General features: G+C 39.0%; 1 protein-coding gene across 1 annotated transcript in view; it reads left to right on the forward strand.

Annotated features, from left to right (window-relative positions):
- The window catches only part of PTPRK (protein tyrosine phosphatase, receptor type K), a 570492-nt gene extending 555531 nt beyond the window's left edge, over nucleotides 1-14961 (forward strand). The window contains exons 26-33 of the mRNA XM_025211350.1: nucleotides 994-1035; nucleotides 1921-2070; nucleotides 2670-2843; nucleotides 5657-5788; nucleotides 6039-6164; nucleotides 8536-8699; nucleotides 10716-10851; nucleotides 13602-14961. Of these exons, the coding sequence (XP_025067135.1) occupies nucleotides 994-1035; nucleotides 1921-2070; nucleotides 2670-2843; nucleotides 5657-5788; nucleotides 6039-6164; nucleotides 8536-8699; nucleotides 10716-10851; nucleotides 13602-13655 (978 nt within the window). The 3' untranslated portion in view covers nucleotides 13656-14961. The remainder of the gene's footprint in view (nucleotides 1-993; nucleotides 1036-1920; nucleotides 2071-2669; nucleotides 2844-5656; nucleotides 5789-6038; nucleotides 6165-8535; nucleotides 8700-10715; nucleotides 10852-13601) is intronic.
- Nucleotides 14962-15276: the final 315 nt, after the last annotated feature.

Genomic DNA, 15276 nt, shown 5'->3' on the forward strand with positions numbered 1-15276 from the left:
CTTCCCCATTTGCTACATCACCTCATCATCTTCACAGTTCTACCAGTTCCCTTAATATTTTTTCAGCAGTCTAGCCCAAAAAACACCACTCTAATAACTAAGCTATAATCAGAACCCCCATGAGAAAGTCATTGTGGTTGAGCAGGGTGGCAAGTTACACCCCTGGCAGATGTGAAATTAAAGGCATGGTGGAGTCTGATATGTGACCCCCACAATTGTACCTCCTGCCATGTAACACGCATGGCAAAGAGGCATGATTATGGGATTGAGCATCAGAGCCCATCACATATTACTGCCAGTGCAGAGAAAACCCAGAATCAAGCAAGCTCCAGCAGCTGGGAGCCTCATCAATTGATGGATCGTCCAGCCCTAGTACACCATTTGCTTCTGAGGCTGGCAGCCATCAGCTGATTCAGAATCCCAACCATGGGGGTGCACTACATGCTCTCATGCCTGGGAGCCCCATCAGCTGATCTGGGCTCCCAGCCATGGGGGCAAATCAGATGATGGGGCTGCCAGCCCTGGGGGAAGACAGTGTTCAATTAGTGATGTGATAGGAACCAGCCAGAAAGTTATTACAAATATTTTCTATAATAACTTTTTTGGCTTATTCCTTATTTCATCATGCCATTAACTGCACTAACGTGTTGCCAGGTAACTATTTTAGAAGCAATTAACTAGGTAATCGCATCTTAAGTGTAACTTGTGTTAGGGGCCCTAGAGAATAAGTGGTGCAGAGAGGAATGAGCTTTCATAGACAACAACATACTTCATCAGATACAAAAATTAACAAAATTGTTTTGCCTATAAAATCTCATGCCTTTCTGAATGAGTTGTCTCTAAGATGCTGCCCTGCCCTACCTTCTGCTTGACTTTACACTAACATGGCTTACCACCTCTCTGCCAAGTCATCATGTAATCTTACTGTCATCTTTGTTGTCCCTTCCTCTTGTTCTCCCAATTTCCCATTACTCTCTTTCTTTTCTTTTTAAGCTCCTTGGGTCAGAGAATATGGGCACCAGTAGGTCAGGACAGGTAAGCATAGCAGTGAAGAGGCAGCGGCATGAACTTGAACAAGTAGGAAGCTGTGTGCTAGGAATGTATGCTTAGGAACCAGAATACAATCTCTCCAGGGACCCTGATGATATGCACTGATTGCTAGCATCTGCCAGCACCCATGATGCACTTTCCCGCCATTGTCACTTGTGCTGGTGAAATTAAGCTAGCATAGATAGCACTTGCTACAATCACCCCTTTGTTTTGCTGTGTAGACATACTACTTTTGTTTATTACCAGTTTTGTGATGCCACTACCTCTCAATAGGAGTTGTAAAATAATCAAAAGAAGATGCTGATGGAAGAATAATTAATTGTCTAGGTCTGAAATCAGCACTGGACAGGACAACAGAATTTAAGGGAAGCATCATCTGCATTGGAATAGTGCAAAAGCTATTACTAGCCCAGCGCCCACTTATTAGACATAAGGTGCATGGAATATGCCAAGTAATTGTCAGGAGCAGGCAATGCTTGAATTAATTTATGCATTTTTGTAGGTATCGTAGGGCTTAAAGCTGCTGTTAAGGAAGCAAATAAGCAGCACTAGCATAACACTGATATACACGCAGACCCAAGCACCACAAAATCACCTGAAAAGTCCCCCATTAAGCAAATTACTGTACATAAGCTTTTAAATTTCACTGGGCTTAAATTGGTTCTGAGGGAAACATCTTGATTTAACTGTATTCCAGTTATAAAGAATGTACTCTACTAAAGGTGCAAAAGCAATATCAAAAAGGATTGATGGAAGCTGCTTTGAATAAGATTTATAGAGAAAGGAAGATATGCTCATCATAAATGAAGGAAAGATATTATTTTGTTTTTAAATTGCTGGAACTTTTTTTCCTTTTCCTCATTTGGTTAGGAGCAGTACATTTTTATTCATGATGCCATTCTAGAAGCCTGCTTGTGTGGAGAAACTGCCATCCCTGTCTGTGAATTCAAAGCTGCATATTTTGATATGATTAGAATAGACTCTCAAACAAACTCTTCACATCTCAAAGATGAATTCCAGGTATTTGCAGTTACTGCTAGCTCTTCATGTAATGGCAGCTTCCTTGCCTCTAGGTACATTTAATACCTTTTAAGGAAAAGGGCTTTCTTATCAAGATCGTAACCTTTGTCCCTTTCATATATTCAACAAAATACAGCACCCATGTCTTTCATTACGTACTTTACAGAGGCGCTTTTAAATATAAAATAACTTTCTTTGATTGTAATTGCAATAGACTGGGAACTATAATGAATAGTTTCATAGTTTCATAACACTGACCTTGAACTAGATGGGGCATCATATTGCATTTTAAACAATTGAGTCACAATTCGTATGGGATACATAGGGTTCTTCTTTATTTCCTTCCTTTATTCAACCTCCTTTTTGGGGAGGATGTAGGTGGAAGGAAGCATTCACCAGTTTGTACTTCTCTTCACACTTAAGTTCTCATTGACTTTAACTGAAAAACTCCAGCAAGATTCCCAATGTGAGACATGCCTTTCTTTGCCTGAGATTTGTTGTGCTTTCTACAGTGCACATTTTTAATAAAGCAGTAAATTTCCAGGTCATTATGTTCAAGATGCATTATAATGTGACATTATTTCCCCTCTGTCTTTTAGACTCTGAATTCTGTGACCCCTCGGCTGCAAGCTGAAGACTGCAGTATAGCCTGCTTGCCAAGGAATCATGACAAGAATCGCTTCATGGATACGCTGCCACCTGACAGATGTCTGCCTTTCTTAATTACTATTGATGGGGAGAGCAGCAACTATATCAATGCTGCTCTTATGGACGTAAGAGACTATCTCCTTTGTCTACATAACGTGCCATGAAAAGCTGTGTAATATGAGAGAGAGCACTTGCTGGTTAAAGAAAGGGTAATTCTTTCTTACTGTAGTGTTCAGCAAAACAGTCTTAAAGAAGGGAGGGAGAAATCTTGGTAGTATTTTCAAAATCTGCTAACTTTTTTGTCATTACTTTACAAGGTCTGATATCTCAGACTTGTGGCCTCGTGAGAACCACCAGAAAGCTAGAAATCTTATCTTTTTAATAGTATTACTAAAGTACTAAATGCCAATTTCCACAAGATACCAAACCTTTAAAATCTGTCTCTGGTTCAGAGAGCAATATTGTTCATCTGAGCTTTGCCTGTTTTTTGAGAGAAATTTTGCATTTGTTGTGGAAGGGAAAAAAGGAAGTATTTCTGTCAAGGGGTATGTGGGTTGTTTGTTTGTTTACTTGGTTTTTTGGAAGAGGGGCTTTTCCATTTTGAATTGCAGCTGTGTAAAGCTAGTTGGAGTTTTTGAATGATTGCAGTATTCCCCAGGGTAAAAAATGATTTAGCAGGCAGAAGGGAAGAGTTGAGACAATTAAAAGTATATGGGTGATAATGCAGCTCATCGTATGCCTATGTGTGTTTGCTCACACATCACTAAAATGTTCAAATTTAGCCATCTCCTAAAGTGAAGCATCTAAATACGAATTTACAGTAAGCTTCTAGATAAGTCGCCTAATTTCTAAGTATGTACAGCTCTTTTTTTTTCCTTAAAAAATGAATTACTGTTAAAAACTGAAGTGTCAGGGAAAGATACTGGAACAAACTGATAAATAGCAGGATATCATGTTGTTAATCCAAGAGCTTTAACTAAGTTTATATATGAAATATCTGAAATGACAAAATAAAGTTGCTCAATATAATCAGCTATTATGCCAGAAAAATGGAAGGTTTGTACCTGGCTTTCATAAGGTCACTGAGGCTGTATGTGGGAATTTGAAACTAGCTATTACAATATAGCGTATACTGTTTGTGAGAGAGAGAGAGTGTTTATCTTTGGAATGATAGTTTTATTAAATGCCTGGGCAAAAATTATGTTATGGGATCTGTCCAGCACAGCTTTGGGCAATGAGTTTAATTTTGGAAAATTGGGTGATGGTATGAGTAGAATATGGCTATGTGCACACATTCATTTGTATAGCTGCAAAAATAGAAGTCTATGGGAATATACACACATTGTGAGCTCCCTGGCTAGTGTGCTACAAAATCCTCACTAAGTTGTGCTCTCCAGCCAGGGGGCAATAGGGGGCTTTTCCATAGTTACCCCCTCCCCCCGCACCCTCACAGGAGCCTGTCAGTGAGCCCAGTCAGCTGTTGCTGTCACAGCTCCCCTATCAGCTGCTTGCTGCCCCAAAAGCAACATTTCAGCCAGCCCGTGGGACTCCTGGAAATGCCAGAAATTCAGGGGTGAAGTGAGCAGGCTGCGGTAACCCCCTTGCTGCTGCTTGCCCCATCACTGGGGCTAAGTACAGGCAGTCAGAAAGCCCAAGTCTGAATCAGTTCAGTCTTCGCAGGTTAGTCTAAGCTGCGTAGATTGAACCAATAAGCAAGTGAAGAGACATTCACTTTTGATTCCAGAAATGCAGCCTTACACTTTCAGTGGCCTAGGCCAGAAGTTGGGACGAGGGGGAGGCACTAGAACATGCCTACCTGCTCAGCTGATGAAGACAGCTTGACAAAGGCTAGCCCACCCACCCTGTGGTAGGGAGGGGAAGAGTTGTGGGGGAGATGCAAAGCATCTTGGGATGTGGGGGACAGACAATGAGTTAACTTGAAGCTGAAGGGGATCTGGAACAGAAGTTCAATAATGTTATTTAACCTAAATCAGTTAAGTCTGATACTACACCCATCTTAAACCGGTTTTGGCCATTTTTAAAGTTGTTTTAGTGCATTAAACTACTGTTGTGTTACAGATTTGAACTGGTGTCCAATCACTTATACCGTTTTCTGTGTAATATCTGTCCCTAGCCTGGAAGTGGGTCTTGATTCAGCCTGCAAAGCTCAATGCAGTCTATATCAAGCCCATAAGGAGCTCTGCGGACAGGATCCAACCCAGGTTTGACACCTGTGATTTTAAATTAGTGTATCAGTTGATGTGTAGCAGTATTCTTCCGGATTTGTAATTGTGTGGTGTTGCTGCCTGATGGTACCCTGTCAACTTCTTCCACAGGCGAAAATATTGCAATGCTCACAGCCTGGCTCCAACTCCAACCAAGAGAGAAAAAAAAAGTTTCCAAAAAAACTATTTAAAAGTTACTAGGCAACTTGTAAATCTTCCTGGTGTCAGATCAAGGAAAAGCCTTTAAAAAACAGAAAAATGAGTAAGATCAGGTAGTAGAGGAAAGATGGTCTTGTGATTTGAGCTGTGACACTAGTACTAAAGATCTGGGTAACTCAGTCAGAGACCTTCCTGGCTCCAGTAAATCAGTTAATTTTTCTCCACCTTAGTATTCCCCTCTGAAATAGGATAATATCTCTTTTGAGTATCATAAAGTAATCCAAAACTCTGATGAGTGGATGTCATATATGCCTCAGTTCAGCAAAGTCTTTAAAAAGGTCCTCAAATTGGTGTGAAAACCTTAAGCTTAACAGGGCATATGCCTAAAATAAAATTTAAAGCATGAATACAGTGATCAATACATTCTTACTTTAAAATATGTTGCTTTCTAAGTGGTTTGTTTTGGTTGTCTAATATATTTCTGTTTCAGAATTTGCATGAAAGTTATTCTGTGCTTTCTTTAATAATACTGATAAAGTATTTTTTCTTTACAGAGCTACAGGCAACCAGCTGCTTTCATAGTTACACAACATCCTTTGCCAAACACTGTGAAAGATTTCTGGAGATTAGTGTATGACTATGGCTGCACCTCTCTTGTGATGCTGAATGAAGTTGATTTAGCACAGGTTAGCTTGGTGCATGGGGTGGGTGGCGTTTGGTATACAAATTAATAAATCAATGTGATTTCACTAGGTAATAGAGTGCATGTAATTACGATGTCATTACATTCTATATATTCCATGACGAAGGTTTTTATTAGCTAATTACAGCTAATGACTATATTACTGCTGTTCTGTCAAGACCAAGTATTACAATTGCAGGCAAATACGATAATATAACTTAAATTTTAATTATATCTACTTTATCCTTGTACAGGGCTGCCCACAATATTGGCCTGAAGAAGGAATGCTGAGATATGGTCCTATTCAAGTAGAATGCATGTCTTGTACAATGGATTGTGATGTGATAAACAGAATTTTCAGGATATGCAATCTAACAAGAGTAAGCATTATTTTAATAGTAATTAACTAGTTAACACTATTAGGTGAATATATGGATTTGTATTTTAAATAGTATTTAAGATACAGTAGTGATGTTTTTAAGACATTCTGAGCATTTTAAATGTGTTCCGGGGATAGAGGGGGAGCCATTCTAATTAAAGGGCCCGCAGCATCTTATGTATCCCCATTAAATGAGCTTTATTTAAAGTGGCCCTGCCACCAATTTGGAGCCCAGGGATGCTAATACATGGAGGCTGGCTGGAGCACGCTAATTAGCACACTCCCACAGACTTGATTAAAGGTTTATTGCAGTTTCAAATAGAATTTCTCACCACTTGTAAGGGTGCAGGGGATGGGGGGGATGGGTGTAGTGGGGGCAGGTATGGGGGATGCAAAGGTCTGGAGGGGCAGGTTGCGGGGAGGGGCAGGCACTGGTGGGGGGCACGGTCACTGACAGCAGGGGACAGACAGGGGGGAAAGGTAGCAGGGGGAAGGAACAGGCAGCATGGGGCAGAGAGCAGGCAGCAAGCTTCCAACATGGCAGGAAGCAAATGGCAGGGCAGCCAGGTACAAGGAGGAGAGGCAAAGAGGGTAAGGAGGAGGTGTCTGGGCCTGGCTGCTTTTCTAGCCATAGCTGTGGGAGGACAAATTTAAGATGACCCTCAACTAATTAGATTCTATCCATGGAAAAGTATAGATTTCATAATAATCCCATGGAATTATTATAAATAAATCCATGGAAAATTATAAATTAGATGGAATCTAATTATTGGTGTTCAGGGAGGGTGGGGTTCATTTTAAATTCAGTGTTGCCTTGGATTTGGGTAAATATAGTATATAGTTACCACCTCTGAAGTGTATGGGCTACAAAATGAAGCAGACAAATTGACAGTCTGCAAAGCCTGTGTGAAAAGCCTTTTCAGATTAGGCTGGCTTTAAGGTTTGCACCACTTTTCCCTGATCTTCATTTTTATTGTTCCTTACAGCTCCACTAACAATGCAGTTTCATTTCCTTCACCCAGTCAAGCATTTTGCTATGCTATCCTCTCCTCTGTTGTTTTGATGTCCTCTCAAACCCTTTTAGCTAGCTACCAGCTCCTCCTTGAGATCACTGAAAGCTCACTTCTGCCATGTTGCGGACAAGAACTAAGTGAAAAAAAATGTTGTATTTACCAACAGGTTTCGTACCTTTGTAACTATTCCTGGTTGATTCCCCTCACTTGTTCTGTCTTGTATTTAACCATCAAGCTCTGAATACAGTGAGCTGTGTCTCTAGCATATCTCTTCACCTTTCTTGAATATTAAAACATTGAAGGGAAATATGTTATGTTATTGTTTTTGCAAAGACTTTTTTGTTGCGTTTTTTTTTTAAACCCTGAACTCAGACCTAGTTTAGATTTTGGCCATTTTTTATCCAAACCCCCACACTCAGATTGTGATGAGTCTTAAGTAAAATGTTTTCATCCCCATTTCTTATTCTCCTTCAGGGAAATACAGTACTGTTAAGCAAAAGAACACCTACAAACAATTATAATCCTCTGTCTTCTAGTGTCCTTCTTTCTTTCTTTCATTCAGTTCTCATTTTAGTCTCATTTTCTTCTTTCTGCTTCTGTGTTTTGGCTTTTAACATGTTTTGTTCCTTTCTGTTCCCTTATTTCCTTTAGGTCTTGCTTTTGACACTTTCTTTCTCACATCTCTTTTCTTCTAAGCCTGCCCCTGCTACAGGAAGCCAGACAGAGTAGGTTATTCTTCAGGGCAGCGAGGCAGAGCAGAGCTGCTTGAGATATTTTAAGCCCAACCCAGCACTCTTCCTATCTCAAGTCTAGTGTGGAAATGGGTCAGAGAGTTATACCAGGACCATCCAAATGTGATGGGCTGGCAAAATGGGAAAAGGCTGTGACCGTTCATATTTGAGCCAAAAGAATTCATAATTTATAACAAAATAGTTTATTTGGGTAAGAACTACAGATGGAAGTGTGTGGCCACTTCTGTTTTTCTATAAGGTCCAGAAATCCCATGATTTGACTATGCAGAGGGCCGTTCAGAATTAATTAAAAAAAAACAGATTTTTCTTTTAGAACCCAGAGATATACCCCTATAACAACTGTGGCATTGAAAAAAATAATGGCCCAACAAACTTTGTCTCATTCTGACAGAAATTACTCCAGACCATTTTCTTCTGTAACCTGCTTCTGCTGCAGTGGGACCCTTACACTTTTGCTTTGTAGGCATACTCAGCTCTGCACATGTGTGGAATGGCATTTGCCATAATGTGTACTGTTTCTCATTGGGTTCCACATTTGGTCTGTTTGGTTTCCTGAACTCAGTTCTATAGATGCCTTGTTAACATGAAGTTGTTTGTCTTCTCTTAGCCCCAGGAAGGCTATCTGATGGTGCAGCAGTTCCAATATTTGGGATGGACTTCTCACAGAGATGTACCAGCTTCCAAACGTTCATTCTTGAAGCTAATTCTCCAGGTTGAAAAATGGCAAGAGGAATGTGAAGAAGGGGAGGGCCGGATGATCATTCACTGTCTGTGAGTAATTTCTTTAAAGCCAGCTGGGTACATGGCACCAACTCTAACTGTTGTTTAGAATCCAGTTTTTTAATTTAAATTCAACCCCACACTTCCTTCTGCACATGTCGTTTTTCTTACTCTTCCTTCATTTTGTCACTTTTATTACTTTTCACTCACACCCGGGTTTTTCTAGACAAGAGCCTTGGTATCATGGTAGTTTGAATCTTATCTGTTAGATGCATATTCTTTTCCTAGAGCTTCTCAGAGTTGCTTATATTCTCCATTTACATGTAATGGCAGTTTTTTTCTAGGCAACTATAAGAGTACTCCAGTGTCTTCTGATCCAGTACCATTGCACTGTTGAATTATTCCAGAAGGAAACTCCTTTGTACCAAGTGGCAATAGAGTATTTATAGCTTTTCATATATACATGGCATAGTTCTCCAACATGATTGCAGGACTTGGTATCATCATGGACAAAGAATATGCGTTTGTGAAGTTGAAGGACTTCGTAGAGCATATCTGTCATAATGATGCAGGAATATGATGTAGGAAAAAGTACCTTCATTTCTTAGTGCTACAATTTAAAAAGGGGATAAAACACTTAAGTTCATCACATGTATAAGAGTAAGAAGTTCATTTAAAAAAAAAAGATGTAAGAATTCAGTGTCACCAATCTTTTATTGGACCAACTACTTGGTTGAGATAGGCAAGCTTTCAGGTATTTCAGGTACTGTGTCTATTCCCAACCATGCAGTTTGCCCAGTAAAAGATATGACCCACAAGAATTCATGTCTCACATTTCCTGGACCATCACGTAAAAATAGCACCTCAACACCACCATTAAAAAGTTACTTTCAGGGGAAAAAGTCAATATAATCGTTCTTTTTGTACATTTAGGGTGCATCTATATGTGCACTTTACTGCAGCATTGACTAATTAGCCCCTCAGTAAAGTGTTACTGTCTACATGTGCACCCATAATAGGGTACAGCAAATTAATTAACTCCACCATAACATAGTATTATCAGGGATAGTACTGACTTATGGCGCAGTTATTTACTCCACCGAAACACGTGTGTAGACGGTGACAGGGGTTGGCTGGGGCATGAGAGTGCTAATGTTCAGGGCCTGCCTGCTGTGTGGCTTCACACTTTAGCACTTTCGTGCCCCAGACAGCCCCTCTGCCGCATAACATCTCAGCTCAGAGCCAGGGGCTAACCCAAGCTTGCTGCTAGCCCAGGGCTGCTCTACCCCAACTCAAACTGCTGTTGTCCTGAGAGGACATGCAGACGCTGCACCCAGGAGCACTTGACTCTGAGCAGCAAAGATAGTTTTGGAGTGTATCACATCACATTATTTATATGTGTAGATGCACCCTCTGTGACTAGAATATGATTAATCTATTTTGTACCATGTTTCAAATTAAAGCTTAAATTTTAGCTTTTATTAAAAGCTATATTATTTTAAATGTTATAAAATGCATACAAAGAGATTTCTAATTAGATGCTCAAAGAGATACTTTTTGATGCTTAACTGTAACAGCATTGTGGGTCACCAGTACAGTGTCCATAGAATTTTGGAATTTTGTGTAATTTAAATTTAAGCGAAAAACAGCACATCTGCAAACCTTTTGAAATCATATTAAATCAAATTAGTGGTTTATCTGAAGGTTAACCAGAGATCAAATCAAAGATACATCACACTTTATTCCTGTTAGACGAGACAAATGGAAAAATGTTCTACTTTATATTCATAGCACTTGCTTTTAATTTCTACCGCCCATTTAAGCTGTATTATAACAGAGCTAGGCTACATAATGGGTTATAAAGCACCAACATGTGGAGGAAATGATTAGGAGGAGCATCATTGTATCAGTAAAGTTGAATGTTTCACATCACATTCACTGGAGTGCAAAAGAATTGGGACTCACCCTACACAAAACCTGACAAAACTAAAGAAGTTCAGATTAGTGTGACTGATAAATGTGTATGTACCAGAGGTGCATTAGCTCTGTTGTTTTATCTGCTTTCAGGAACGGTGGTGGTCGAAGTGGGATGTTCTGTGCCATAGGCATAGTTGTTGAAATGGTCAAAAGGCAAAGTGTGGTTGATGTTTTCCACGCAGTAAAGACTTTACGGAACAGTAAGCCAAACATGGTAGAAACCCCGGTAAGTTAGAGCATGTTGAACTGCATTCATGCAGCTAGAGAACAAGGTGAAAAATATGCAGTCTGTGTGGATATGCTCACTTGGGATCACTCACTCTCACTTGTGATTCAGGGGATTGTTCATTGTTTCAGTGGTGTTATCTAAGTGCGAGATCCTTTCTGCTGTGCTCACAGTGCAACACAATTCATATCAGAATTCGTCTGTGAGAGCAAGCAAAGCTTTCTTCATTTTATCTGACCACCCATCTGGAGCCATACTGAGGTGGGTCTGTGCAGAGGCATAACTAGGGAGGGGGACCTGTCTTCACGTGCCCCAGGGACTGAAAGTCCCTGGCTGCTGCTGGGGGATCTGCACACCCTGTCATTGCTGCTAAAGAAATGGCACAGTGTCCCTGCATTTAGCTCCTGTTGCTGTAGCTGTAGCACAGGGCTCCTGCATCACCACAGACTCCCCAAGGAGCTGTCATACTGGATCCCTCCCTGGATATGTTACTGGGTCTATGAACAACCAGCTCTATCTGCCACAGTGGAATTCTACCACTGAGTTCAACATCCTGGATTAGTGGAGCATTAGGAAATGATACATCCTGGACTTGGGAAGCTTATTGTTTGCTCTCATTGCATCATAAAAGGCTGGGTTGTATATTTCGGAAGGCCACTGCTCTCCTAGCATTATTACCTAATACTTTTAAAGGCAAATATTCTGTACAATATGGGTATACTGTAATCTCTCAAGATAACACAGTATATTTAGAGAAAATTTCATTTTATTTCACTCACACAGGCTATTCCAAAAGTTAATAAATAGGAAAAATATATATATAAATACAAAACACTGTATTTTTTTAATTGTAGCTGCTGTATCTGGGTCTCAGCTGCCCAGTGAGATATGCTCATCTGTGACACTGGCTCCTGAGAGGAGTCAAATGATATTGTAATGATTATTTCCTTTTGCTGTTTGAATTATTATTAGCAGAGAGAGGTAGCTAGTCATGTTAATTGGAAATCAAGCAGAAAGGAAGGTAATAACGCACCTTATAGGCTAATGCCTAACTTAAAGATCAGTCTTTTGTTTTCCCAGTGCAGCTTTAACATTATTCCTTCTACCCCTAAAATTAAAAGCTGGATGTGAAATCCTTTGGAAAAACAAATCAGTCCTTCATGATTAGTTTTCCTTAAGGAGGGCTAAATACGAAAGCAGGTTAGAAATTAGTTTGGCATTTCTGCAATTAGACTCCGATGCTGCCAACAGTGTCACAAATACCAACATTTTTCTCAGCCAGATGGCTGCCTAGAGCACTATGCTCAGATATCTCAATTGAAATTAAAAACATTCAAAGTTTATGCATAGTAAAAATTGCTTTTGACCCTGTGAACCTGCATATAAACAAAGTAGGTGCAGTTTTCCTTTCCATGAGTGCCCTTTTTGCAGGTGTCAGCATTAACAAAACCACCATATTGTAAGCATGCCATATTTCTGTGACATGATTTACATAATGATTGTTTGTGACTTTTGTCCACTGGTACCAGGCGAATGAAACAATGGCTAGAATCTTAACAGGTGTTATCAAGTAATCCTGCAGAAATGTCTACAACCCTATCTTTTTTTCATTTGCCATGCAGTAGACTTTTGAGAGAGAGGCTTGTATTGCTGCATGGATTCTAGTTCACTGCTGTGAGTAAAAAAGCACCTTAGATCACATGGAAAATTACACGTGCTACTGTAAAAAGAGACCCCAGTGTATATTGTGTGTGATTCTGGAAATGATCTGAATATTTATTGTTAGGTTTAAGATAGCCCCGAATTCCAGTGCAGTTTCAATTTGCAGGTTACTGAATTTCCGTAGGTATGTGTTTCTGTGGTGTTGTGCCGTGTGGGTTTTTATTCAGAACTCTTGAACAAAGGTAGCAGCTGTTGAGTCGTTAGTAAGAAAACAAACCAGGAAAACCAATGTAACATTGTCATCTGCCCTACATTCAGCAAGATGATCAGATAACAAAAATGAACAGCAGAACTGAACCTTAAAGTTATCCCCACCACTTCCTGCTAATGGATTGTACTGACTTACTTTGCAAACTACAGTAAATCGTGCGCGCAGGTTCATTTTGTTTAGCTTTAAAGGGTTATGGAATGGAATCTACTTCCTTCCCTTTTATTGACCCCCCGCCCTCAAAGTATTGACATTGAACAGTAACCTAGTTAAAGGATAAACACTTGGTACAGTCAGTTTGCATAGCTGTACTTGCTTATCTCCTCATTTAAATGAGCCTTCTGATCTATTTGACATTACATTATCACAACTGCAAAAACTGGCTTTAGGCCTGATGCAGTTCAGCACCACAGTTAAATATTTCCCTGCTGTGGTAATAAGATGTTGATGCTGGTTAACTGCTAAATACCATCAGACTTAAAAACGTAAGCTATCAGTTCTTCAGTGGATGAAGTTCTGCACCACAGAAATGCTCTGACAGATCATGAAAACTACATGTTTTGTCACTAACTCAGAAGCTGAACAAACCACACTGGGAAATGATTAGTTTATTGCTGTCCGTGGCCAGTTCCCTTGTTTGTAGGCTGAGATTTTCAGTCAGAGCTGGCAGCATACTCCTGAGTTAAAAAAAAAAAAAAAAGGAAAAGCCATGTGAGACTTGTATTAAGTAAAATGGCACAACAGTAGGAAATTAATATAATTGCTCATAGATCTGTCGCCTCTTTAATATTTTAGACTGTTTAATTTTCTCTCTTTTCAGGAGCAATATCGTTTCTGCTATGATGTCGCTTTGGAGTATCTTGAATCATCTTAGTTGGAACAGATGCGACAAAGTGCACCAAATATATGAAGCCCAATAAACTGTTTAAACAACAGTTCTTGAACCTGTGAAGAAAGATTTTAGTGAGAGGGACTTTTAAATTTTAAATGCAAAAGTATTTTTCTTATGAAGTTGTGTATCTTATTAGAAGAACTCAGTCTGTTTCTATGCCTGTATACAGTATCAACATTTAGTGCCACATAAATAAATTCAATGAAAACCAGAGTCAGAAGAGATTTGCTTAAATTATGACTTTTCCGTGTTTGTATATGTGGCAGTCTCACTTACAGTAGAGCCACCATCTGTTGCATGTATGAATATATAGTATTAATTTTCCCTTTCTTTCTTTTGATAAATTGTTAAAGTAAAATCACAGTGCAGAATGATAGTAAAATTCATTCTTTATACGTTTCAAGTGTTGCAAATATATATATAAATGGCTTATTTTGTTTTAATGTGCAATGATGGCTGGATCACAAAGTTCTTTATAGAGAAATTTAAACATAAGCCAAAGACTCAAGTGTAAATATGTCTATATGGAGAAAGCACATTGTATTTATTGTTTACTTGCATTCCTTTTTTGATGGCTGGAAAAACAATCATTTTTCTTGGAGAAAGCTTTTTTTGCTGAAATCAAGTGTAAACGATTTTTGTAGTTTATTTTTTGTATGTTTTAGTGTAAGTAGAAGGCATACTTTTTATGCATAGATCAGGAAACATTGGTATAGTGGTTTTGTTGTGTAAATGCTTGTGAATTAAATCCATGTAAACAACTCTGTTATAGAAGGTCTTTAAGTACAGGACCAAAATCAGAACGTTTTGCTGAAGATGTATAGTTTTTCACAGTTGCATTAGTTAAATACTGATCAAATGAATATATAAGGAAACTGCACATGTGCAAATGGCCTTTCTTATAACTTGCACAATGTTGGAAGTAGTTTTTAAGCACCATTACAGTTTTAAGGGAACACATTGTTCACCAAATCTTGAAGCACAGGTCAAGACAAGAAGGCAGCAAATATCCTTTCAGGGTAAGAAATGTTTGTTTGTAAAAAGTTTATTTTAATGTTTACAGACATGTAAGCTTTGGCCTCAACAAAGCAACATTAGAATAAATCAATGCCAGATTCTGGTTATGGTGTTGGTGTACAAAATACCCATGTGTTTTACTTAGTTCTTGATCCATATGTTCATAAGTCTTGACATATTTTGTTAACTGAGTCTATTCCAGTGTCTATTGTTTTTTAGAATTGACAGTAAATGACAAGGTGCTTATAAATACTTATGTAAAGTACGAATGAATTAAACTTTTATAAAAAAAAAAAGATTCTAGATTATTTCCTATTTGAATAGCAGCTCTTTTATTATCATTGGCAAAATACAGGTCTTTCACAGAGTAGATCATCCATATTTGTGCAACACATTCTGTAGAAGAAAAAATGCATGCTCTTTTCACTTTGGTGTTTCAAGACAGATATGAAAAAGTATCTCCATGCGAAAACAGGAACTTGGCATTTCTTTTTATACATCAGAAGAAATGTCATACTGGGTCAAACCACAGGGCCATCTAGCCCTATCTCTGTCTCTGCGCCAGAGGGTGGATACTAAGGGAAAG

Source organism: Alligator sinensis, unplaced genomic scaffold (genome assembly GCF_000455745.1).
Source record: "Alligator sinensis unplaced genomic scaffold, ASM45574v1 scaffold96_1, whole genome shotgun sequence".
Lineage (NCBI taxonomy): Eukaryota > Metazoa > Chordata > Crocodylia > Alligatoridae > Alligator > Alligator sinensis.